Source organism: Mus caroli, unplaced genomic scaffold, assembly GCF_978045245.1.
Source record: "Mus caroli unplaced genomic scaffold, Mus_caroli_1 scaffold_1, whole genome shotgun sequence".
Lineage (NCBI taxonomy): Eukaryota > Metazoa > Chordata > Mammalia > Rodentia > Muridae > Mus > Mus caroli.
In genome coordinates, this window is record NW_028227256.1 from 30,356,483 (window position 1) to 30,383,921 (window position 27,439).

The 27,439-nt window shown below is 41.6% G+C and overlaps 1 protein-coding gene across 4 annotated transcripts in view; it reads right to left on the reverse strand.

Moving 5' to 3' along the window:
* Window positions 1–519: 519 nt before the first annotated feature.
* Window positions 520–27,439, reverse strand: part of Prim2 (DNA primase subunit 2) — a 288,766-nt gene continuing 261,846 nt past the window's right edge. For all 4 annotated transcript variants that reach the window (XM_085836111.1, XM_021161843.3, XM_021161852.3 and 1 more), the window contains exons 13-14: window positions 10,515–10,583; window positions 520–1,064 (exon numbers count right to left, since the gene is read on the reverse strand). In XM_085836111.1, the coding sequence (XP_085692237.1) occupies window positions 846–1,064; window positions 10,515–10,583 (288 nt within the window). In that variant the 3' untranslated portion in view covers window positions 520–845. The remainder of the gene's footprint in view (window positions 1,065–10,514; window positions 10,584–27,439) is intronic.

Sequence of the window (27,439 nt, forward strand, 5' to 3'; positions counted from 1 at the left end):
CTCCTTGCTGGTAATCAACAACGAAAAAAAAGGAGAAGTGTCTAATCTTCATTAGACTGGGACAAGGGTGGAATGAAGACAGGACAGAGCACAGACACATCTGCAGCAGACAGGGGACTGCATAGGCCGTGCTTGCTCTGATGAAGTGACCAGCAGCGGCTGCAACCAGCGAGGAGACAGCTGAGCTAATCTCAGAAGGCCGTCTCCGTGGGGTAGCAGTGCTAGGCTGCAGGCACTGGGAGGAGGAAGCTGCGGTTGGTTGGTTGGTTGGTTGGTTGGTTGGTTGGTTTTGCAAAACACTGTCAGCATTCCCACCCAGATAATAGAAAGGCTTTGCCCATCCCACGAGTCTCAGGCCTTGGTGTCCTAGCAAGGCCTTGCCCATGTCAACAGTACACACTCTCTCAGGGCTCCCTCTGCCCCCATATTGATTGACAGCGATGAGCATTTATTTCAAATAAAGAAATAATGCCTGATCCACTGTGAAATAAGACTCCCACTTGCACAGATATAGTCATATACATGTTGTTTATTAGCAAAAACAATCCAAAAGAGGACTTGGCCAACATTATTCAAAACTTTAAAAGTTAGTTTTAGTTGTATTGCTGCTTGAGGATTTTAGTCCCTGAGCACTGCTTTAAATTTGTTGGAACAGGATTCAAAGCAAACTATTCAATGAACGCTTTCAATAGGAATGCTTCCTTTTCCATTCTGTCAAAAGTAAGGTGGAAGCAAGCCTGCTTCCCAGCAAATGTGTGTGCGTGCACGGGTTTGCCTTTGTAAATCTTTCAAACAGGAATGCATCCGCTGGGGGAAAGGAGATACTACAGTGGCCACATCATTTACTAAAAGTACTCTTCCAGCCCCTCCAGGTCCATTTCCAGGGAGGAGTCTAGGGAGGCCAGTGCAGATGGAGCATCCCTGGTCTTCTGGGTGCTAGGTTTGTGCTGAGGTGTTTCTGGCTGGCTGATTTCCTTCTTGATATCTTTGCCACCAGTTAGGATGCGCTGGCTCTCAAAAAAGAACTGATTCGGATGATTCAAAGAAAAGCCACAATCGTCCACCTGCCCAAGGAAGCAAATTTGTACCAATGTTAGCACACAGCAGAGATAGAAATACAGCTTTCAGTGCTGTTCCCACCCCATCTTACAGCTGAAGACCTGTGAGCTCAGCTGCTCCTACTCCTTACCCCACGCAGCGGAGCTTCTGCTGAAGATCCCACAGCATCATGGCTAGTACCTGTGTATGCTCAGGCCACACCTCTGCAGCTGGCTCTGATTCCTATCACTACCTACTCAACACAATAGATGACTCAACACAACTCAAACATGCATCAAATGCACTGCTTCCCACCTCTGCTCACAGTAATTGAGCTGCAACATTGTGGATGCCACTCAGCCCTCCGCATCCTGTGCACCCTCAATTCCAGTGTCTGCTGATGAATACGCAGAATAAAATATAACATTGCACAAGGCTGGCTGGAAGTGCAGCTCAGTGGTGGGGCCCTTCCCTAGCATGTGTACCACCTGGGCTCTGGCTCCCCGCCCGACAGTAAGCGTCTGGGAAACATACCTGGGCAAGTCTCTGTGTTACAATGGTCATTGGTGGTGCACACAGTACTGCATCCCTGGGCCTTAGCAAGAGGCTTAGCACATCTCGGGGCAAGCTTTTTTGAAGTGCTATTAAAATCACTTTGACTATTTTGATTCTGGTCCCTGACACCAGTGTATTTCAAAGCTTAAGTCTGGCATACGGAATCTCGTTTGGTATAATGAACAGGCTGAACAAGCAATCCTACTTAATGGAACCTCTTCATGTTAACTGGGGGCATCCTGTAATCCATCCTGGTGTAGAAAAATCTCTTTAAACCTAGTGGGAACCTAGGAGCTTATGCTATTTCTCTTCCTCAAACACTGAACCTTGAGGATTAGCTCGTATTTCTTCTCATTACTCTGTGCCTTTAGCAATCAAAAGAATTGAGGGGCAAACAGTATTATTCTGATTCTGATCCTAAAATTTACCAATGATGAACAAAAACATCTTATTATCAGCAAGTTTTTACTGCCCACCCACTGTGTGCCAGGTGACATAACCACATTCTACTCCATGCACTCAGCTAAAGTGCCAATGGTCTTCAGGGTTTTTAGGTAACACAACTGAGAAGGATCTTGCCCAAGGATGGAGCTACGATCTGTATGACTGTCCTTGAGCCAAGGTGAAAGAAAGGATTGCAAACATATACAACATTTACTCCTGAAAACTGAGAAGGCTTTTATATTCAGTGTGTGGCATAATATAACAGAGACTTCTACCTAAAATGTGACCCTCGAGTCACTTTCTTCAGCTCAGTTAATGGGTTGGACTGCTGCTATGTGACACACAACCTGAAGTGAACCCCGACATTCCTGTCTGCAGTTACAGGTGACAACAGCCACCACCAGGCTCCAGCTTTGCTTGGTTATAAATGTGGGATTTTCATTTGCTATTTTTAGACCAGAAACCATTATACTATGTCTTATCTATGTATTTATTTACTTATTTGTTAAAGACGGTGTTTGTATCTATTCTTTGGTTATGTGAGCCTTGCTGGCCTTGAATTTGTAATTCTCCTGTTTTAGTCTCCTGACTAGCTGAGACCACAGGTCTGTGGCCCCATGTTTCAGCTTTTAACACCCCACTCTTTGTCTTGAACTCACTTGTACATAGCAGGTATCTAATGAATATTTACTGAGTTGAGCCCAGAACAGTCAGTCATATACTTCACATCTTACTATAGACATGGCTTATTATATACATGGCTGTGTTATAAGCAGTAGTTTTTCAGAACATGAGAATGCACTGGACTAAAACTAAAGCTAAAGAAAACCACAGCCTTGTAATTCCTAGCTAAAAAGTCATTTTCAGAAATGAGAATTGTAGGAGCCACAGATAAATGCCTGTCACTCTTGCAAGGTGGAGGGGAGAAGGTTTTGTGAGCAAGGCTGTTTGAGCTAGGGCTGGGTAGACAGAAAGGGAGAGGGAGAGGGAGAAGGCGAAAGCCTGGAGGGGGAGGCAGGTGGTGCAGAGGCTGCAGAAGCCGAGGAGGGGATGCCTGGGGAGCAAGTGCCTTACTTCCATGGCCTGGTGTAAAAACTCATGATAGAAGCCATGCTAGGTTAGACAGACTGGCGGGGACAACACCTCAGAGGTCCTGGAAAGTCAGGGTGTTTGATATAACTTTCTAGGCCTAAGGGAGTTGGAACTGTAAGAGTCCCTAAGGAGGAGTGGGTGTGATCAGATCTACACAGAATGTCCGGTGGGTTAATGTGGACGGGGAGGGAGAAAGAGCTCAGACTGGCCACCCTCAGTCAGTAGAGGATGACAGAGAAAGGGCGCCTCCTGGCGAGAAGCTCCAGGCTTCTTTAGCAGCTAAAGAAACGGCGGGTCAGTCGTTTTAGTTAGGTTATGGTGTGAAGTGAGGGGCTCTTTATAGACAGTTTTAAGATATAGATATATATAGTTTTACCCAGATCACCAAGAAACAATCTTTATCTTTTTAACGAGGAGGCTGCTTAACTTCTGTTTCCTCGATAAATTTATAATTTTATTAACAATAAACTTCTTTATTATATCTGATTTCATTCAGCTCCTGAAAGAGCTGATGTGTTTCATAAGAAGTTCAAACATTTCAATCACAAGGTGTCACATTTTATGAACAGAAATCAGAGACCAGGAGGACACTACAGTTCCTTTAAACTGAACCCTCTCGATGTATAGATTGGCAAACTAATTTCTACAGAGAGTAAATAGCTTACTCAGCTATCAAGCTAGTAACTGGATTTATATTAATGAAAACGTATCTCCAGCTACACCACTCATGGGTATTTACCGAGGTCAATGTATCTTAGAAATATCTGTACATCACTGTTTACTGTAGCCCTATTCACAATAGGTAAGTTATGAACCAGCCTAGCCATCCGGCAACCAAGGAATGGATAAAAGGAAACGTGGTACATACACACAATGGAATATTTGTGTGCATCATGAAGTTATGTTGTTTGCAGAAAAATGGAAACTGGAGATAATTCTAGTAAGCAATTTATGGCAGTCTGAGAAAGACGAACATTCTCTTTTCCCTTGTTTGTGGTTCCCAGACTTTACACACACATTAAAATCGTGTATGTGTTTATGGTATGAAACTGTAGGAACAAAGCCTAACAAGAGGGTAAGAATGGGGGAGGGGTGCACAACACACAACACATTGAAAATGTCCTACTATACACAGTACCACACAGTGATGGAATTAAACAAAACATATGGAACTGAGGCCTTTTGACTAGAGCACTTATATTTCTGATATTAAAAGGCTTTATGCAAAGTCAAATAAACTGGCAAAGTTTTATAAAACTTGGCTTTAAATATTATTTTTAAAAGCTTTATTTATTTCTTTTATGTATACGCACAAGTGTTTGGCTTGCATGTATGTAAATGTCCCCAGAAAAGGATCCCGGATTCCCCAGAACTGGAGTTACAGACAGTTGTGCTGCGGACCAAACATGGGTCTCTTCAAGAATCACCAGAGTGCTCTTAACCACTGAGCTGTCTCTCCAGACCCCATTAAAGATTATTTTTACAAAGCCTATACAAAAGAAAAATCTTACAAAAGTAATCTAATACCTGGCAAAATAGTAATATAAGGGGGATTTTCTTTCTTTTTGTAATAGGGATTTTTCAACACTTTCCTTTAAGCTGTTAAAGTATTCAATACAGCCATAACTGCAGATGATAACGGAACTAAACTGAAGTCTCAGAATTCACGGTGAGCAAGACAAAACACAATAACCTTTCATTTTTGTTTTTGTTTTTTGTTTTTTGTTGTTTTTGTTTTTCGAGACAGGGTTTCTCTGTATAGTGCTGGCTGTCCTGGAACTCACTTTGTAGACCAGGCTGGTCTTGAACTCAGAAATCCGCCTGCCTCTCACAATAACCTTTCTAAGACTCACTCTCTCATCTGTGAAATGGATGTAATAACAGTGCTATGACATTGGGCTGTTATGGGGTAAACTAATGGAATATAAAGTTTAAGAGTTGTGGTTCTATGGAATCCAAGTCACATGTTTTAAAAGTCAAGAAAGATAAATCAATTAAAATGCAGTAGAGTTCCCAGAAGAAAGAAGTCACTGTTGCACCTTTTCTTCCCACTTTAAAGAAACCCAACCTAGAAACTGCTGCTTGCATATTCCAGGTATGAGAGAGATGGAATGAATTGAACCACAACACTATCCTCAACAGTTCCTTGCTTTCTACATCAAAGGGCTGACAAAGGAAGAGAGTTAAGTGCCTTAACTTTAAAATATATTTAAGTCCTGTGCTTTTATGAATTTCCACTTTAATATCTTTACTAACTATTTGCAGCAGGGCCCAGGGGCTTGAGACCAGCTGCTGCCATGGTTTTGGTAGTGTTTCTGGCTTTCTCTCTCAACCACACACAGCCCTAACTCAGTTTGCTAAACCTGTGGCCTGGAAGCTGCTTGTTGGTGTGATGAATGTTCTTCTGACTCTACTGCACTTCTGGGTGAACCCTGTCTCCCTTTTGTATTGAAGAATACGGGTCCATATAGTCTTCTTTTCTCTTGCTCAGAAAAATAAACTTGGTGTGCTTGTTATGGAAAGGGGACAAATGGAAATCACACCAAAATGATAGTAAGCACTCTTTAAAGTCAACCTGTGGAAAGGACACTATCCAAATTCCTCTTTTTGCAATTGCTATTTTCTTTATTACTCACCAAAAAATACAAATAAAACTCTGTTTGATTCCCTCCGTTCTTGGGAACCCCTGAGCCATGATGTGGAAACACATCACTATCGTACTTACAAATCCCCTGCTGCTTCTGCTTCCCCTTCCTCACTGACGGCTACAGTCGGTGATGGTTTCTTTGTAGATGATTCTGAATTATGTTTTGGTATCGGGAGAGAGACACACTGTGGTGCCTTTTCATCTTTATGCACCTTGTGTTGCTGTGATAAAATACTCAAACAATCTGTAAAGGGGGAAAGGTTATTGCTGCTCAGAGTTCTGGGATTTCTATACATGGTCCCTTGTCCGTTGCTGCCTGCGCTGAGGCAGTAGATCATACATTGGGAACGTGGAGAGCAACGGCCAACATCCCAGAGCATCATCTCCATGACCTAACTTCCTTCCACTAGATCCCACCCCTAAAGGCCCTACTGTGGGCTGGACATGGGCCTTTAGGGGGAAGTGGTCTCAGATATAAAGCATGTAACTGATTAACCTGGAGGGGTCACAGAACTAGTAAGAACCAGGACAGTGTTTAATAAAACCCATTATAAACGTCAAATTTCATCTTCAGAGAAATGGAAATCCACAGAAAGGTCTTCAAAGCAGGTTAATGAAATAATCAAATTCCATTAGTGTAAATATCACTCCCTGCTGTGTGAAGAAGGAAGAAATGGAATGAGGCATGTGTAGACTCTGAGAAATGTCTTAGGAAGCTACGATGGGGTTCTAAATGCGAGATGGTGGTGTGGCTTTAAGAAAACGTGATAGGTTTTCACAAGACTTCTGTAGCAATTTATATGATGGTGAAGAAGCTGTGCTCTACAGTTTGGAAAATATACCTCCAGTCAGTATTCAAAGGGATCAATCTCTAAAGAAGCCATTTTAAGTTAAGACTCAGAGATTAACCTATATAAGGCCTGGTGTTTCCACTTACAAAGCTTACAGGAATGCAAATGATATGAGGCAGCAACATGCAACTGTCTTGAACACCACCACGCCTTAGGGGCTGGAGAGACAGTTCAGTGGTAAGAGCACAGGCTGCTCTTCCAGAGGACCCAGGTTCAATTCCCAGCACCCACATGGCAGCTCACAACCATCCACAACTCCAGTTTCAGAGACCCTCACACAGACACGCATATCAGCAAAACACCATTGCACATGAAATACAAAACTAAAAACCACCGAGGCAGACAGCTCTCATGAGGTCAGCTTTTGACAGCCACTGGAGGAATCAACATATTCCACAGGATGACCTCCACATTTATGGGCCTCGTACGTGTGCCCTGGCTAATGCAGAAGGGAAGAGTGGGAGCAATGCTGTCTACCTATGGGATATCTGGGTTTTAATCAAGAGGTTTTGTGATGACAGCTTGTAATGAGGCAGCTGGCGTTACCACAGAGCCATATGGAGCTATCACAGGGCTGCTGCAAATGGTACCAATTAAGGAGTTCATTTTCAAAACTTGCACTTAAGTGAATTTCATCACAGAGACCTGGGGAAAATGAACCCAGAGGTTTACAGGGGAGGGAGATGGGATAGCAGGAAGTGAGTAATAAAAAAGATTCTATTTTTACACTCTAAAGATAATAAATGGAGGTATCTGCATTTAAAGCTCTAGAGTAATAGATCTAGAGAATCCCCACAACCTTCTTGTTTCATTGGTTTACACATGGTCTAAGCTACCCTATTTCTAGATCTGAAAGGATTTCCATGCACATCTTCAGTAAACTAGGGCAGATTTTGAAACAGGCAATTGTAGTAGCCCTTGTTGCACTGGACATGTTTAAGAACTCGGTGAGCTGGGGTATGACTCACTCAGTACAGTGCTTGCTTTATTACCCCAGTACTCATAAGACAGAGACAGGGGATGAGGAACTCAAGGTCATGCTTGGGCTACATAACAACTGAGGCCTGTCCAAGCTGTAGTAACAAAACAAAACACAGAAAAGGAGGGGATAATTTAGTATAACTCAATTTTAAGCCTAACTTATTCTTAAAAATTAAAGAGAGGATCTCAAATCTGAAAGTTTGGAGGCTTTTTACTTAAAAGGTTCACAAATGATTGAGAGCATATATGAAGTTAAAAGTCTCAAGCTAAGCAAGCTAAGCAAGACACTAGGTTCTAACATGTAGCAGTCTCCTCTGAGATTAAAATATTCCATTTGGGAGGGAAACCTGTGAGAAAAAGGATGCAAAAATGTGTGTGTGTGGGGGGGGGGGGTTGTATGACACATGACCGGATGTTCTAAGGGAAAGCTCCTTGAGGCACACATGTTAAAAGGGATGAACTATGCCACCCTGCAGGGAAGCTTCTTAAACTCAGGAAGTAAATGATTCAATAAGCGTCAGGAAATTCCTGAGATTGGGCAGACTCACTGGGTTCTCTTCCTCTCTAGTCACATACAGGCTATTAGCACTGCTCAGAAACTCTCAGAGAAGCTGAGATCTCTGGAAGAAGCAGGAAGCTAAGCTGACCAAATGTGTCACCTGGGAAGGACACTCATAACTGCTGAGCTGCCTGCAGTATGTTGTGCAGTATGCTCCAGATTTCCTAAGTTTTTATTCACGCTTGGGGTGGAGTTTGCTGATGCTGTTCTTTGAGTAATTTCTGCTTTTGTAAGTAACCTTCACCCATATTCCTGGGTAATCCCAATAAAACTCACTGGTTCACCAAGTTGGACTTCGACAGTATCTACACCTTGGTCTGTGGTTGGTCCCTGTTTAGGTAAATACACATTTGTTCCCATCTTCCCAGGACCTGCCACACAAATGCTCAGGGAGCAGGGCATTAAAGGCTGGTGCTGAGAAGCCCAGACACAGGATGCTATGTGGGTCCTGTCATGACCAAGCTGGAGAAACCTTGTTATTGCTTACAATAAATACTTCAAATTTTATAAAAATATGGTGTTTTTCACCAAGGGTAATATTTTCCTATTAAATGTAGAAGACAGGATTCACAGCGGGCCAATCTCTAGCGCTACCTGTTCCTTTGGTCAATGGAGACAGGTGGAGTGAGTCATTTGGAATCACAGTTCCCCATACATAAGCCATAGTATATGAGTTAGATCTGCTACCCTTGAATGTGCCTCAGTGTTTAGCATATTCCTGTCAGGAATAACCTTCAACTCAAGATTTCCTTCAACTCTAGGACCAGATATAGAGCATGGCTAGGCAATCAGACCTTTACTGACTTAGATAGCACAGGTTCAAATCCATGTTCCATTCCAACAAGAACTTCCCCAAGCTGTTCTGCTTCTCTATGCTGTGTTCATTAATGTGTTACATTAGTGCCTGGCTGTAGGGCTCAAAGAACTTAGTGATATGCGTAGTATGGATTAAGGGTTCCACAAACGTAGACTCATATTATTTATCATTTAGATTATTGATAAGACAATTTTCCTATGAACACTTATAAATTCAGCAATTTATATAAGAGAATTTTTTAAAAATCTTTTGACAGCTTAATAGAAAACGTGAATATAAAATCTAGCACAGTATCTGATAATGGGTTCAACAAAAACAGCACCTTTCTGGGGGCGGGGAGGGGCTCAGGACACCACTCTCCACAACAGTGCACATAAGGATTCAGTGACAAGCTATTTCAGGAGGTGCATGGACCTCCAAAGCCTACGGTACACTTAGATGTGTGGTCTGGGTTCGGAATCCATGTGGAATCCATGTCCAAATTAGTGGCTGTGAATGAGGGACCCAGCGGGCTGAATTTGTGCTAGACATGTTTTCTTTGGCTTGCATAGAGCTGTGAATTTTGTCCACGTGAATGCCTGTAGCAGGGCATACATTCTCCAGTGTACCACTTGCCGGCCTCTCGAGCCTGTGCTTCTTGCTTTCCAGATTTCAAGCCCCACTGTGTCCGCCAGAAGCGCTCAGTGCTCATCTACCTTACCCTTCAGGACTTTCAGTACTAAGGAGGCAGGCAAGATCATCATCCTGTTTCTTGACTCCTTTGCAGCTACATGGTTGTACGTACAAACACAGGAGACCAGGGAAGCAGATCAGATGACTATTAAGCAGCAGCCACAAATATATCAGACTTTCTTTGAGAAGAGTGCCATTGGTTCTTCTGGACCGGAATAGCTAAGGTTCCAGATCTAACCGTGAAGAATTGGCAGACTAAGACCTCTGAGTCAGCTCTGGCCCTCTTTATAGATCAGTGGTTCTTAACCTTCCTAATGCCATGACCTGTTAATTCAGTTCCTCATGTTGTGGTGGCCTCCAACCATAAAATTATTTTCATTGCTACTTTATAATTTTGCTACTGTTATGAAACATAAATAACTGTGTGTTTCAATTGTCTTAGGCAACCTCTGTGAAAGGGCCATTCAACCCCACAGGGGTCATGACCCACAGACTGAAAACTGCTGTTAAGGACAAAGTTCTATATGTTCATAGCTATGACATATATTTTCTATGATAGCTTTTGCAATGTTGTGGCACATAAAGCCTAAAGGTTTTCCAATCTGTCTCTTCACAAAATACCTTAAAAACCTTGAACCTGGATGTGGAGCGGTGAGTACAGCTCTAGTGTGGTCAGATCGTCTTATGACACATCTTCCACATAGTATTTCTGGTTTTCTGGTATGGTCCATCTTAGTTGTTTGGCCCTTTTATAAACCTTGTAAGTAAGTTAACGCCATGCCATGATAAAAGCACCAAACAAAACACAGAGCAACAAGCCACACACAAGCAATCTATAACGTTAAATAATTTACTTACATTATGTGTCATCTCGAAGTACTTCTGACAGGCTACTTGGTAATGATTCCCCTTTACCAAATCCAAAATCTAGAATGAATGGGGAAAAAAAAAGAAAGGAAGAAAGAAGAGAAGAGAAGAGAAGAGAAGAGAAGAGAAGAGAAGAGAAGAGAAGAGAAGAGAAGAGAAGAGAAGAGAAGAGAAGAGAAGAGAAGAGACACGTTAAGTTTCTTCTAAGCCACTGCGGCCATAGCTGTTGGCCTTCTCATAATCTCCATTCCAAGAAGAAACTCAATAAATAATCACGTAGCGTGCTGTGCTCCTGCAGCCCAGACAGCACAACGATGCTGAGATTATCCAGAAGTGGTGCAGCTCAGCATTAAAACACAGATGGCAAGTGATAGCGAGTGAGCTTTCTGACCTGCCACCCGTGGCTTTTAATAACATTGATTTGACAACAAGATGAGAACAGAATCTGGTATTTTGACTTTGATGCTTACTGTCAGCATTTCATATTGCAGGATCTTAAAAAACAAACAAACCTGTAACTATGACTCTAGTAATCTGATTATGGAGTCATGAAGCAATCAAATACACTCTTCAGACGTATTTTCACATCCTCTATTTACACAGACACAGCAGCACTAGCACTGCCGTGAATCCAACAGGAAAACTGAGCTAAGTGGCTCTAGACCAGCATAGAGAGGCAACGGCTTACCTTCAGTTAACTTCCCTATTCTGTAACGAAGTTACATGAGAGTAAAGAGCCGATTCTGAGCATCTATTAGCAACGCCATCCTGTCTTTTGCCTCTGACACACCCAAATAAATAAAATATATATTGAGCCATTTAGCAAGCACAGAAAAATGCTGGGATTAAGAGATAACCTCAGATGAAGGGAAACAGAACTCTGGAGAAAGGTTCATTTGTACCCGCTTTCAAAAGGCTAACCTTCCTGCCACAATGGAAATGAGCACAGTCCAGAATTCCTGGTATTCCCTCCATGGAATCTCACTTTATAGTTGACAGAACACAAGAAAATCACAGTTGTAAAAGGGGCATCATGTAACAGCAAGACTTTGTTAAAGGACTGTTTTCTTCCGACTGTCTTAAACCAAATATTATATCACCTTCAATTAACATTCATCTGAAAAAAAAATCTGTGTAAATGTCAAGCTGTCACAGAACCCAGGACTCTGTCTACCTCCATGACACGTTTTCCTTAATTAGAGAAAAATGAAAAATAAATAAATTTAAAATGAATGACAATAAATAAAAAAATGAAGTCACAAATTTTGTAAGTGGTACCAGCAACTTTGAGCTTACATCCCAATGCTTTCCCACGGCCATTAAAGCTGTGTAACAATGAACCTGCAACTAATTACAGATAACAACAGCAGGAGACTAACATATACCAACAGTCATTTCAAAGACTTCAAACACAAATTTAATATCTGATGCCATAAATTACCTGAAAATGAAATTAATTCAGAGATAAAACTGAACCATGTGGTATATTTATGTTCCTTTCATGGAAAATTAAAACGAGAGACTGGTGCAGTCCACACCTGGCTAGGTCTTCTGACATCAATGAACGAACAAGGTAACCCCCACCAAGCAGCCTGATGCAGATAACCCATGACTAAGACTCTTCCCACGCAAGACTAGCATATGTCAAGTTGCTGGGTTACGCTCCCCAGCACATGTGGCTTCACAGGTAAGACTAAAGTGAAAAAGTAAGGCAGAGGTAAGAAATGCAGACGTAATCGAAAATTCCAGGGTTTGTTGTTGTTGTTGTTGTTGTTGTTTGTTTTTAGTTAAATTCAGATTCTGAGCACAGCTATATCTGCCATCACTTATCTTACAAAAGAGGCCCTTCTGTAACAAACATATTTTGATTTGAAATCACTCACACATCTATTTTAAAAGAGCCTTCCTAAGGAAGCACAGCATAGCATATTGGGGATGAACAAAAGATTGGTTTAACTTTAAAGGTCTGATGAAAGCAAAGACGATATTGGGTTTTTGTTGTTGTTATTGTTTGTTTTCTAGCAAGAAAAACTGACAAGTTTAGAATAAAGGAGATGGAACAGAGGAAGTTTAAAACCAAATTCGCGGAGGAAAAAGTGAGCCAAGGAGAATTCCAAGAGACAGAGTACTCTGAGGCCATCAGGGAGTGCTGTCAGATGCTATTTTCACTTCAGATGAGAAACGCATCCTGTTAAAACAAAGTTGCCTGGAGCTCTCATTAGGGACAGGATCAATTTTAAGAAGAATTAAGAAATCATGTGTAGCTTAATCTAGTTTTCCATAGAGGACGAGACAAACAACTTACAGGCTTTCAAAATCTAAGAGAAAATGTGAAGCTACCTAAGAACACAATTATTAAGAGTCTAGATTATGATCTAGACTGCAGAGATGCAGGCTGACAGGTGATCTCTCAGGGCTTAAGTGCACTGACTTTCTCCAATCCAGCCTCCTAACTCTATAGACTGCCTAGGACAAAGGGCATTTTCCAGACTCTGGGTCCGGCTGGTGGGTCCCAGCAGGATGAGAACAGAGACAGTGGTTGAAGTACTCAGACTTGAGACTGAACCGTTTCCTAACAGGCAGACACTGTTTCTAAGAGGCAGGTACTTCACACCCAAGCAGAACAGGCCCTGATGCTTTACAACATCACTCAAAACCACCCTTCTCAAATGCTTATCTAACATAATGAACTAGGTTATTAAAAACAGTGTCTTTCTAAGAGATTGACTTGAACTCTCCACCAACAGGACACAAGGCACATACAAAGCCTTTACATCTTCATTTACTAATTGTACAAATGACTTTTACTATGACATTTGGTAGATGCACATAATATCCTCTCGTAATCTTCTGTCCCTTAAAGTCCTACCCTGCTCCTGTCTCCCACTGTCTCCCTCCACATAACCTTATCTACGTACATACAGTGTGCAGTCCACTTACCGCTGCTTGTGTATGCTTTTAGGGATGACAGTTGGTACTGGATAAACAGGTTAAGGGGCTCATCCGTGGGAAGTCTGATTCTCCCTCTCTTAGCAGCCATTAAGTGCCTATAGCTCTTCATCTAGTGGTGGTGCCTTGTGAGATCTCCCCCATCAATGTTGGTATGTCAGCTGCTGTTCCTGTGTGTGTGTGTGTGTGTGTTTTCAGGTCGTGCTTAGGTAGCCATGCTGTTGAGGTTTCACGGAGCAGCTTATCTGTCCTGCAGAGAAGACACAGCTTCTCAGCTGAGTTCCTGGTCCTGTAGCTCTTACGATCTCCTCACCACTCGTAAATGAGGTGAAAATGAGTCTTTTTTTTAATGATTCAGCTGTTTCTTATATGTTGGCATTTATTTCTCATATAAAATACAAAATACCATATAAACTCGGCTAATTGAGGTTTTTCATATGTGTGCGTGTGTCAGGGGGTAGGGAGGGAGGGAGGAAGGGAATAACACAGTTATGACACATGCAGCTATAATGCTAACATCCTGTGTGATTCAGATGTGATAGCATTTGCCTATGTAGTGTGATATGATGCAGGTTTGCTATTGATTTTGTTGAATTTTTCTGACATGAACGTCATTACTAAACACTATGTTAAGGCAGTTAGCAAGACAGGCATGAATAGAATGGTTGGTGGACTGAAGGACTTCAAGGCAGGAAATACAAAGTTAGAAATGAAAGGGAAGACCAAGATATGCCCCTAATACTCTAAGTTTGTGATAAAAAGCACAAGTATAAGTTCAAGAAATCCAAGAAGGGCCTAAGAGACTTTGAGGATCAGAATTTGCTGAGGGTAAAGAACCGGGGAAGACAGATGATACAGTCGGGAACAGTCCTTCTCAACAGTGTTCTTTTCCAGCACACAGTCCCAGGAGCTCAGAAAGATCACTCCCTGTATGAGTGTATGCTGTATTAGTGCACACTGTGCTGCCATAACAGAATGCTCAAAAGTGGGTACCCGATTCACTACAGGTTTATTAGCTCACCATGTCGAAGGCTAAAGGCCCAAGATAGTGTAGTTGTATCAGTTTGGCATCTAATGAGGATGAAATGACAAGACAGGAAGCCAAAAGACTGAGAAAGTCCTAGCAGGCCAATCTCATGGGGCTGTCACTCCCTCCTAGAGGATGCCTAATTACCTTTACTCGTCATCTTCACTAGGCTAGACTCCCCACATGCTCACCACCACGGTGAGCCTAAGCTCATGCAAACACTGAAACCATAGGCCAGCCATGTCTTTCTGAGGACAGTAGGCAGAGATCAGTGCAGAGTAAGGATCAGAAACAGAATGGGTCAAGGAAACACAATCCACACAGAGGTGGGCACTCACGTAAGGAGGACAGAAAGAAGCAGACAGTGGGAAGAGGGAACTGGATGGGGGACTGGGAAAGCCAGAGAAGTGAGGGAAGTGCCCTGAAGTCTGCAGCCTGGTACTCCAGTGGCTGCTGTAGCTCGGAGGGTTCTTCAACAGCCATGACAAAACTCTCCAGTCTTCCTGTCCCCCACAAAGACCCTAGAAAAAGACTTCCTCTCACAGGCAGCACTAATTCCAAAGAGTGGCTCCTGAAAGCTGGAAGGAAATAAGCCGCGGGCAAGTCCTACGCCTGCCCAGCGAGCTTTCTAATTGCGCTCCAGAAAAGTATCATCAAACTGAACAGCCACACCGACCTTGAAAACAAATTACAAAAGAAAAAGTTTCCATGAAGATGTGGCACTAGTGCTCAAATGGCAATACGACTTCTGGTTTTTCATCCCAGTATTTATAGAATAAAACTTTGATGCAAGAGCATCATTGCTACAGCAGCCTGGCTCTCAGTGACACAGGAGGACAAAGTTTATGTCATGTATATGCCTTGATTTTCCCTTCAACTTTCATTTATCCTCTAGTAGGCAAATAAAATCCACCAAGAATTTAAACTTTAAAAAATAAAATAATTCAGCTTTTCATCTTCACAAAAAAGTTCATCCATTTGTACTTGCTATGTTAGCAAAGGAAATTAACTATACTTTATCCTCAGGACAAATTACTGATCATTTCTCTAAGGGAATTATTTTTCCCTTCTCCCTTTTGTCAGTACTCTTTCTTATTTGCATTTCTTTCTTATACTGTATTTTGATCATGTTTGCCCTTCCTCCAGCTCCTCGGGTTCTCTCCCTTCCCACACAACTTCATGTCCTTGTGCCTCTCATCTCTCTTCCTGTGTCCCTGTCCCTTCCCCAAAACAAAACACTGATTGCATAAAAACCAAACCAAACAAATAACAAATTAATAAAGAAAAAATACCCATCCACTCACCTCCAAACCCCACAAAGTTAGTCTTGTGCTGCCTGAGTCCTCAGGGTATAAGCCTGTCCCGGAGTGTGAGTACCCAGGGTGTGAGCCTGTCCCGGAGTGTGAGTACCCAGGGTGTGAGCCTGTCCCGGAGTGTGAGTACCCAGGGTGTGAGCCTGTCCCGGAGTGTGAGTACCCAGGGTGTGAGCCTGTCCCGGAGTGTGAGTCCTCAGGGTATAAGCCTGTCCCGGAGTGTGAGTACCCAGGGTGTGAGCCTGTCCCGGAGTGTGAGTACCCAGGGTGTGAGCCTGTCCTGGAGTGTGACTGATTTACCCAGAAACTCATCTGGAGAAAACACATCTCCCCTCTCCAGCAGGCATCAGTTACAAATGGCTTCTCAGTTAGGGATGGGACTTTATGTTCACCGCCCTTCTCAGTGCTGCAAGTCCTCTGGTTTGCACCTGCGGCCACAGTCTATGTCGTCCAGGCTAGCTTCAAGTTCATGGCTCTTCTGCTTCCACCTTCAAAGTGCTGGTGCTTGCAGACATTTAGCACCACCCCTGGAAGGCATCCTCAGAAAGTGGGGTAACCAAGATATCTCTGAAGACAGATGAAGTAACTGTCATTCTGATTTAATGACTGTGATCTCTCAGACTGAGCTTTGCCAAGCCAATCCAATCCACACATAGGATGTTCACCCACACGGGTGAGAAATACCACACAAACAAGAGAAATAAACATAAATATCAATGCCCGGTACATGTTCCAAGTCTAACTCTGAGCGCAGGTGCAGCTTCCTCCCACCATTTACTCCAGTGCCCGCCAGTGATGCTCAAGGGTCGCTTGGCAGCAGAAAGCTGCCACCTGCCCACCCTTGGCCCTGGTGACTGGCACACTGCACAGGCACAGCAGCACACACTGCACCCACCAACTAGATGTGTAGCTCACGTGTGTGATTCAAGGTCAGCGTGTGTCTTACTGTAGAAGCAACAACAGCCTTGCTTTGTCCTGAAAAGCTCGACTTTTCAAGACTCAGACCACACAGACTTTCCACGCCACTAAGCTTCCTTATTTTGAAAGGGAAGCTTGGCAGAGAGAGGTATGAAGTGTGCAACCTGCCTGCATATACTGCTCTGCTTATATCCCAAATATCAGCCATGGCATCTCTGCTATGACCTTCACTAGTGAGAACAAGGCCAAGTGTCTCTCTCTTGAAAATATGCTTTTCATTTGCTTGATAACATAGCATGTCGAGAATTTTCCTTGCTCATTTGTTACTGTTTACAAGTCAAGTTTTGAGCTGATTTTACTTCCAAATGTCTTTAAGACTTCCCTCTACTCTCTACTGCCCAGCCCCCATCACTTTGTCTTATCATCAGGCTTCTTGGTTTTCCCTTCCAACAGACCCACACTGTTACCAGAGTTGCTCCTAAATGCCAACCCTCCCCTGCATTCAGCACCCGCCATGATGTTAGCTCCATCAGGGAGGTCTCATTCGTATCACCTCTCACGGTATTTCTCATGTCTTCAACAGCAACTGGGATAGAGTCATCTCCCAGTTCTAACTTAAGAGTTTGCAAAGAAATGTTTGGGAAAAGAGTGTATATTTCACATTGTACATGTGGAGGCCAGAAGACAACTAACTGTAGAGTTGGGTCTCTCGATCCACATTTTATATGGATTCTAGAATGAAGCTCAGGTCACCACGCTTGTGTGGCAAGTATCTTTGCCTGCTGAGCCACTGTGCCAGCCAAATGGCTGTTCATTAACAGTGGGTGAATATGGTGTTCTTCTTCCTCTTGTCCTCACTTCCTGCCACTGATTTGAACACCATCCCCATGTGGCAGACTCTCTCCCGTTCTCCTTCGGATCTGTGACACCTCGATTACTCTGGTTTTTATCAGAGCATTTATCATTCTTCATTCCAGCAAAACAGGTACCAAATGATTCTTACAAAGCAATTAAAATGTTGTCTCAAGTACTGAATTTCTCCGTGCAGATTAATGTCAGTGTGTTGTGTTTAGGAAACATTAACAACTAAATGAATTAGGAACTGGAGAAAGGGCAATTGAGGACTCAGGTGACATGCCTACTTAGAGGCATGGCAGATGCTAGTGTGACCCTCAGCTCCAGCATGTAGTCACGAATTCCTGCTCTGCTTTGGATACTTTCTTGTTTGTCCTGATGAAAAAGCAAGATAGTTCAGAACTGCTATGCCCTATGAGCTTTATAGGCAGGTGAAAGACACTCATACTGATTCATGAGTATTTTTAAAGATCTTATAAAAGGATGAATTGTATCTAATGGATATGCTAGTATAATAGAAAGAGAAGCCACACTTAAAGCCGGCCACTTAATAGCTTTTCAAGGATAAAGGACTTCAAAGGTGCATATGCATTATACGCATGTATATATGCATTACGTATAACATATAAACACTTTAGATAGATAGATAGATAGATAGATAGATAGATAGACAGACAGACAGACAGACAGACAGACAGACAATTAATTCTCTAACAGGAACTGCATTATAAAGCTGATAGTAAACACCATGGCTCTGAAGTGGGTCAGAGCTGAGAAAATTAAGAGTCTCAAGTATTGCCTTACAAATACAGTTAGTTAATTTTCTATTAAAGCCTGTTTCTACAAAACAGATGGGGACTTTGACAAAATGCTCTATAAAAATGGCCACGAGAACAACTAAGACAAGCAGTTTTCTGGCTACAGTAGACACGTTGGGTTTATGTAACAGTACCAAATACCACTCTATCGGTATCAGTACCTATAAACACTATTCTATCTATATCAAAATTTTTGACATAGAAAAATCTATAGAAAATACGTAAGTATAAAAATGCTATTTTTTAAAATACACTTTCTGTTTTTAAAAGAATAGAGAATGGTTTCATCAACCAAGGCAAATGTCATTCAACTACATGTGTGACTTTTCCTTGAACTATTTACCTTGAATAGTATTTTTTAAATAAATAACTATCTGTGGCCTCTAAAAGGGAAAATGTATTTTAATACTCGAATTAAATATTTGATGATTTTGTCACAAAACTAAACATATAATCCTGGCTATCACATCTCTACTGTAGTTCTGTGACTGACTAATGACACACTCTCAACTCCACCACTAACGACAGACAGTACCCAGTGCTGCTGTCCAGTCAGAAGTAGCCCCTGCACTACAGCAGACACTGTGCCCTGTGATGGAGACTGGACACCATCACCCATAGCGGGTGCTCCTTATCTGACAACATGACAATGGTCTTCAGTAGCTCAGATTTATACACACATAAATAAGGAGCCATGATATTTTATGGGAGCGCTTATCAGCTCTGCCATGAAACCCTGCCATAGTTATTTTGAAGCCTTTTAAACTGTCTATTTAAAAGGATCTCTTCATTAAAAGGCACTTACCAGTTTAAGATTTAATAGGGTCAGTAATTGCCTGAAAGTTTTTGGACTGTGAAAAGCAGGTCCACTAGCCTCCCAAAAAGTACAAAGAACATATACTTTTCCACATTCAATGGCTTTAATACCACTACTTACGTTTCTTGGAAGCACTAATCAGATCCACTTTAGTGAATAATATTATAATATTTACATAATTGTATTATAATTATTAATGGTTATACTGAATCAAAATTCCAAAACAAATAATCCTTCTCTATTGAAAAACACTAAAATGAAAAAGAAACTAAAGATATTCATAAATAGTATGATTTCTACCAAATGAGTAGTTGTACTAAGGTACAATGTGAAGACAGAACCTAATCCCTCTGATAATGAAAAGTCTTGAGTGCTCAAAGTCAGAGATCACCATCGAGAGCAGGGCTCTCCTACCATGGGATAGCCCAGGGCATGGCTGGTATTTTACATTTTCTATGGTCACACGTAAAAAGCTCAAATGGAACAGACAACATACTTTTAGTACTTATGTCAAAAATATTATCATTTCTAGCATGGAATTAATCTAAAATATGACAAAGCTACTTTACAGTGCTTTTCTATATGAATCTTCATATGGTGTGTTTAACACCAACAGTGTTACATTAAAACTGACTCCAGTGGCTTGAGATCCAACTCCATACAGCTCCATACAGCAGGTAGGGCACCATCCCGCTGTTGGTCTGATGAGTGACAGCTATACAGAGAAATGAGTCAATACACTCAAGCCTTTCCAGAGCAGCTTTCCTAACACACTGCCTTTTGATATGCCCCAAATTGGAGAAATCAATTCAATAGCTGGTCAGCCCACTCCAGTCAGTCACCCATACTACAACTGTAGTATGCAGAGAACCATCTGCTACACCAGGCTATAAACATGGGTCACACATAAAGACCTGGACTTCTATAGATACAAACCTGCATGTTCAGATTCTCTAGTTTCCTAAAGAACAGTATAAAACATCCAAAGAAACAAGAAAGTGTGACCTACTCACAGGAGGAATACACTGTAGCCATGAACAACACAGGCATGTCATAAGTATGTTCAAAGAGTTAAAAGAAACCAAGAAAATTTTGTAACAAACAAAAAGTAGACAAATTATTAGAAATATAAGCTGTCAAAATCGACCCAAGAGATCAGACAAAACTATAACAAGCAAAATATCAAATCAAAATTTAAAAACCTCCCAGCAAAGTAATTAAAACTTTAAACATGAGAAAACAATGGATGGGGATCCCTTATGAATAAATATATACATATATACATACATCAACCCCAATAAAATACTAGCAAGTCCGGACTGTGTTTACAATTCAGTGGCAGAGTGCCTGTCTGGTATAAACAGAACCAAAACACTCGCCAATCAAATCCAGCAGCACAGTTAAAGGATAGACGTCCTGACAATGGCTACTGGACTGACACTAAGTGGTCCGAAGTATGAAAGTCAACTGATATAATACAGCGCCTTGCTAAAGTGAAGAAAACCAAAAGTCTGTGACCCGCCTCAACAGGTACTACAAGGCACCTGACACGCCCACTGTCTCAGGAGGTTCAAACAAAAACTCCTACTTAAGCTACAAGTCGGAGGGATTTACTTACAATCCTGAAGGCAACTACACAGGAAATGCAAGGCATCCAGATGCAAAGGATATCATGCTGTATCCAGTCTCAGAAGACCTGCTGTTACAGAATCCATCAAAACCTACTATGATAAACTAACCTACCGATGCTGGAAGAAACATGAATAAAAAACAGTCTTTCTAAAGCCAGTCATGAATGGCCAGAGAAAGAAGAAACACTTATGCCAAGGAATGTGGAACACAAGGAGGGAACTGAAAGGGCTGAGTAAAGGAGAGATGTCCTATGTTAGGGACTGGCTGAGTAAAAGAAAGATGTCCTGTGTGAGTGACTGGCCAATAAAGAAAAGATGTCCTTTGTTAGGAACTTGCATGCAATGCTCAGACATCAGGACTACCCAAGCACACTAAGTATTATCCATTGAAGTTCTAGAGCTGATCCAGAAATGTATAGGAGATTACAACAGGCTCAGAATAGCCAAGTCAGTATTGAAAAGGAAGAACAGAATTGGAGAATTCACACTTCTGGGTTCAAAACCCAGTACAAAGCTGTGATATCTAAACTGTAGTACTAGTATCAAGACAGACATACAGACCAAAACAATGGAACTAATAGTTCAGAAAACACCTTATACACCTACATTCAACTTACTCTGCACTATTTTGGAGGTCTCATCCCTAAGCTACATCCCCCAACCAGCAAGCTACCTTTTACAATGACCGGTGTTTGGAAAACTGAACATTAACATCCAAAATGCAAAGAGACTCAACATCACACTGTACACAAAACCTAACTCAACACAGATTAAAGACTCAAAACTATAAAGCAGATACAGGAAAATCCTAGTGTCAATCTTCATGATCTTAATGCTGGCAAATGGACTTTTAGATACAACATCAGAGACATGAGATATAAAAGAATACACAGTGGACTCCACCCACATTAAAATCTGCTTCCATCAAATTACATTATCAAGAAATTAATAATCTACAGTAAGGGAAAGCAGTTTTAAGTCATATATCTGATAAGGGCCTTATCTACAAAAAGAATTATTACTTTCATCAAGAAAACAACAAACCAACAGAAAAGTGAGCAAAATACATGAACAGACACTTCCTCTACCAGTAGAAACTTAAAAAAATAAAAAATAAATTTTAAAAAAAGAGGACACTAAGTTAAGACTTTGTGACTAATGTCCAGGGATCTCAGACAGAATGCTGAGGAAAGCTGGCAAGAAGATTAGGAGAGAGCATCGTGGAAGACAGTGGACTGCTGCTTGCCAAGCACTGGAGACTAATAAACACTGGTTATCTTCTGAGGTGATGTAAAGATTGGAAACTTGTGGTGATTGAAAAATCTTGTGAATGTAACCAATTTGTGAGTTTTACAACTTATAATGACTAACTGTATATGAAAACAATCTTATTTTAATGAAAAAAGAAACCATCTGTGATAATATAATTCTATGTTTATATATATATAATATGTATGTATTAATTAATATGTAATTATTAATATGGAATATATTAATTAGGTCTTTGATCTATCTGGAGTTAGTTTTTGTAGGACTTAATAGATATGGGTCTAATTTCATTCTTCCACATTTGGTGTTCTCCAGAGTTTCTTGTATCTGGGTGGGGGTGTCTTTCTTTAGTTTGGAAAAGTTTTCTTCTATGATCTTGTTGAAGAACTCATCTATGCCATTGACTTGGGATTCTTCTCCCTCATCTCCACCTATAGTTCTAGGGCTTGTTTTTTGTTATGCTGTCTCATACTGCCTCTGTGCCCTTTCCTGTGTTGACATTTTTTTCATGTGCCTTGATTGTTTGGCCTAGAGCCTTTGAACTTTCTAGTTGGATTGTTGGGCTTTTCAGTTCCATCTTCATTCTGGCTTGAGTTCCCTTCGGCATTTCTATCCTGATGGAATCCTTCCCTCAGCCCCATGCTTGTGGTTTCCTGGGCATCACTCAGGCAGTTTTCCTGCGTCACCCACGGTCACTTTTATTCATTATCTTTTAAATAAGTTTTTGCTTTCCATCCCCACCATTCTATGGACCCTTAGACCAACACCAACGATGAATAACCCATTCAACAATACAGCTACTACTTTACAAAAGTAGAACTCATCATCCTTTAAAAGCTTTTCTCTACAAGATATTTTGTAAAACTAACCTTCTTTGCAGATATATTTCCTTCCTGTGATGGCCAACTTGACTACATCTACAATTCACTAAAACCCAACAAGGAGGGCACAGCTGTGAGGAGATTTTGCTTAATTTGAAACAGGAAGATGTTCTAATCCAGTTGAGATAGGAAGACACACCAACACACCTTTTTTTTTTTTAAACTTCTTTAAGTCCTGCTCACTGTCCCCCCTCCCGGTCACCATCTCCCACAATCCTTCTCTCTCTCTCCCTACCCTGGCATATCAAGTCTCTTGGAGGCTCAGTGCATTCATCCCACTGGGGCCAGACCAGACAAGGTGGCCAGCCCAGCTAGAAGAACATGTCCCATGTCCAGGCAACAGCTTTTGGAATAGCCCCTACTGCAGTTGCTCGGAACTTACATGAAAACCAAGCTGCACATGCTGCTACATTTGTGCAGGGAGGCCTAGGTTAGTTGACTCTGTTGGTCTTCCTGTGGAGTTCCTATCCCCTCTGGGAGCACAATCCTTCCTCCGAATCTTTCTTCCGTAAGAGTTCCCAAGCTCCATCGACTCTTTGGCTGTGGGAGTTGGCGTCTGTCTGAGTCGACTATTCCGTGGATTCTGAGAGGACAGTCTTGCTAGACTACTGGGAAGACACACCCTTCATCCAGATTTTCCGAGCTGAGAATCCCCACCACTAACCTGAGCCACACCCCCTGCTGGAAGCCTACATAAGGTCAAGGAAGAAGGAAGCTTGTGCTCTGCGCTTGTCCTCGCCTACTAGCAAGTCCATTCCTCCAATGGCATTAGAACCTACTTCTTCAGGATTCTAGTCTATGCTGAAGCCAGATGAGACATCTAGCCTCATGAACAGAGCAACTACTTAATTCTTGGAATTTCTGTTCATAGCCAGCCATTGTTGGATTAGCTATACCATAGCTTGTAAGTGATTCTAACAAATCTTCCTCCTATATATACAGATTCATTCTGTGAGTTCTGTTATATTACAGAACCCTGACATTCCCTCTGCTCCTATTTCTGTTCTGAATTTCTTAGTCCTATTCCCTCTTATCTTGACAGCAGTAGCCAGGATTCTGCCTGGCTTTTCCCCAGCCTCAGAAGAGCTGACTTCAGCTTCAGGAAGCACCAGCAGCTTCCTAGTTATGGATCATCACACCCAGACTCCTCGGCTTCCTAATAGTCTTCCCAACCTTATAACTGTAACTGGGAACTACTGCCGTGGCTTCTCTAATTAGCTTTAAAACCACTTCTCTCTGCCGTTCTAATTTGCTTACATATAAAACTCAACTCCCAAACTAACTAGTTCTTCTAAGATGTCCATATTTGCTTATATACTGTGTCAGGAGCCATCATAGGAGAAGCTAAAAACTAGCAGGTGATCTTCCTGAGATGGGTTCACCTTGGATTAAAATCTATGACAAATTTACCCCAGTAGGCAAGGTCCAGGAAAAATTCATTTTAGGAAAGATTCCTGCTATTAATATGCTTTTCCTGTTATTAAATTTATATAACAATTAGTAGGCACTAGCCCACCCATTTGAGAAGATCTCTGCAAAACAACAAAAATATACTGACTTGTAGTGATGCTATATAGACAAATTGCTGATTTCTGAATCCTTAATGATGATCCTATAAGAATTCCTAAAATTATATTAGTAATTATTATGTTCTTTTATAGTGGGACTGCTATTAGTTTCTCTCAGATAATCAAAATTGCAATGAGAACGCTGCTAGTCTTTAGTGTCATGCAAGCAGGCATCTACTATTCAGAGCAAATTCCAAGAGGTTGCAAAACCACTAACCAAAGGTCATAAAAAGGGAACTAATGATATACTATAGGTGCTAGGACAGAAGATAAAATATTGACTAGGTTTATCTATACAAACCTTCACTAATACCTTTGCCACAAAGAGTTTTCAACTCTCCATGAGCCTGTTAAGCTTGGGACAGGTGATGAATGTTTAGCCAGATAATTACTCCTAATGGATATGTATGTAAACATTCTCTGTTGTAAACTTCTTATTCAATTTATGACTTGAATTTATGTGTAAGCCTGTGATGAACTTTTTACCATGTGATCATGTATTCTGAAATGTATAAGTGCTGAGGACAAAGAGAGAATATTTTTCTTGTCCTGATTTTCTTAGCCCGGATCCCCTCTACTGATTATTTTCCCTTTTATTTAGACATACCCTTATTCCCCCCCTCCTTGTTTTGGTTTTTTGTTTGTTTGTTTGTTTGTTTGTTTCTCAAGACAGAGTTTCTCTGTATAACCCTGACTATCCTGAAACAAACTCTATAGACCAGGCTGGCCTCGAACTCAGAAATCCGCCTGCCTCTGCCTCCCAGGTGCTGGGATTAAAGGTGTGCGCCACCACTGCACGGCTATCCCCCTTTTTCTTAAAAGCCCTTTTCCCCTTTTTCTTAGAAGACTTTGATAGGAAACATTTTACAACTTAGAAAATCACTTTTCGAAGAGTTCTTTTTTTCTTCCTGGGACTTCAACTAACAGGCTGGAAGTTAGAGCCCCACAGGTCCTGGGGAGAATGAGCAAAGGCTACTTTACTTAATCTCCGGCTGTTTTATGACAAGGTGCTAAACAGTTTCTCATCTCAGAGGAACTCAGAAGACAGGTCAGCTACTGAAGCAAAGTGACTTAGATTTAAGGCAGGTAAATGTTTTATTAGTATACAGCAACCCTAAATATCTCCTAAGACCAAGTCTTACCCCTGCTGACCTTCTCCTCTTCCTCTTCCTCTTCCTCCTCCCCTGCCTCAAGAAGAACCAACAAAAAAGAACATCTGAGGCTAGGCCCTGGCAGTATTGGATCCACCATCATCACTAGCTTGAATACCAATGACCCTACTACACACTCCTGTCTTTTATTCATGCATTCCTGCTTCCAGTTCCTGACTCCACGATCACCTCTTACAGAAAATACCACCTAGACTCCAGACCGCATGTAGACTTTCTCCTTGCCTAGAATAAGTACCTCAGAACTGAACAAGCAAGCTGAATTAACTAGATTGTCTAAACTTTGGACAGTAGTGTTTTCTTGTACGTTGATGTTTTTCAAATAAAAATAACTGTCTAAGAATGGGCCATGACTATTCTGGGGCCAGGAAAGAGAGTCTCCTTCAGCTCACAGAATCCAAAGCAAGTCTGGACTGAATTGTAGACAATGGTCCTAACAGCGTCATGGGACCTTTTAAAAAACAGACTTACTAAAAGATGTAATCTCTTGAATATTTTGTTTACAGTTTGTGCATTTCTTTTTTTTATTTTTAATATTTTTATTACATATTTTCCTCAATTACATTTCCAATGCTATCCCAAAAGTCCCCCATAGCGCCCCCCACTTCCATACCCACCCATTCCCATTCTTTTGGCCCTGGCATTCCCCTATATTGGGGCATATAAAGTTTGCAAGTCCAATGGGCCTCTCTTTCCATTGATGGCCGACTAGGTCATCTTTAGATACATAGGCAGCTAGAGACAAGAGCTCCGGGGTTCTGGTTAGTACATCATGTTGTTCCAACAATAGGGTTGCAGATCCCTTTAGCTCCTTGTGTACTTTCTCTAGCTTCTCCATTGGGAGCCCTGTGATACATCCAATAGCTGACTGTGAACATCCACTCCTGTGTTTGCTAGGCCCCGGCATCGTCTCACAAGAGACAGCTATATTTGGGTCCTTTCAGCAAAATCTTGCTAGTGTATGCAATGGTGTCAGCGTTTAGAAGCTGCTTATGAGATGGATCCCTGGATACAGCAGTCTCTAAATGGTCCATCCTTTCATCACAGCTACGAACTTTGTCTCTGTAACTCCTTCCCTGGGTGTTTTGTTCCCAATTCTAAGAAGGGGCACAGTGTCCACACTTTGGTCTTCATTCTTCTTGAGTTTCATGCGTTTAGCAAATTGTATCTTATATCTTGGGTATCCTAAGTTTTGGGCTAATATCCACTTATCAGTGAATACATATTGTGTGAGTTCTTTTGTGATTGTGTTACTTCACTCAAGATGATGCCCTCCAGGTCCATCCATTTGGCTAGGAATTTCATAAATTCATTCTTTTTAATAGCTGAGTAGTACTCCATTGTGTAAATGTACCATAATTTCTGTATCCATTCCTCTGTTGAGGGACATCTGTGTTCTTTCCAGCTTCTGGCTATTATAAATAGGGCTGCTATGAACATAGTGGAGCATGTGTCCTTTTTACCGGTTGGGACATCTTCTGGATATATGCCCAGGAGAGGTATTGCTGGATCCTCCAGTAGTACTATGTCCAATTTTCTGAGGAACCGCCAGACTGATTTCCAGAGTGGTTGTACAAGCTTGCAATCCCACCAACAATGGAGGAGTGTTCCTCTTTCTCCACATCCTCGCCAGCATCTGCTGTCACCTGAATTTTTGATCTTAGCCATTCTGACTGGTGTGAGGTGGAATCTCAGGGTTGT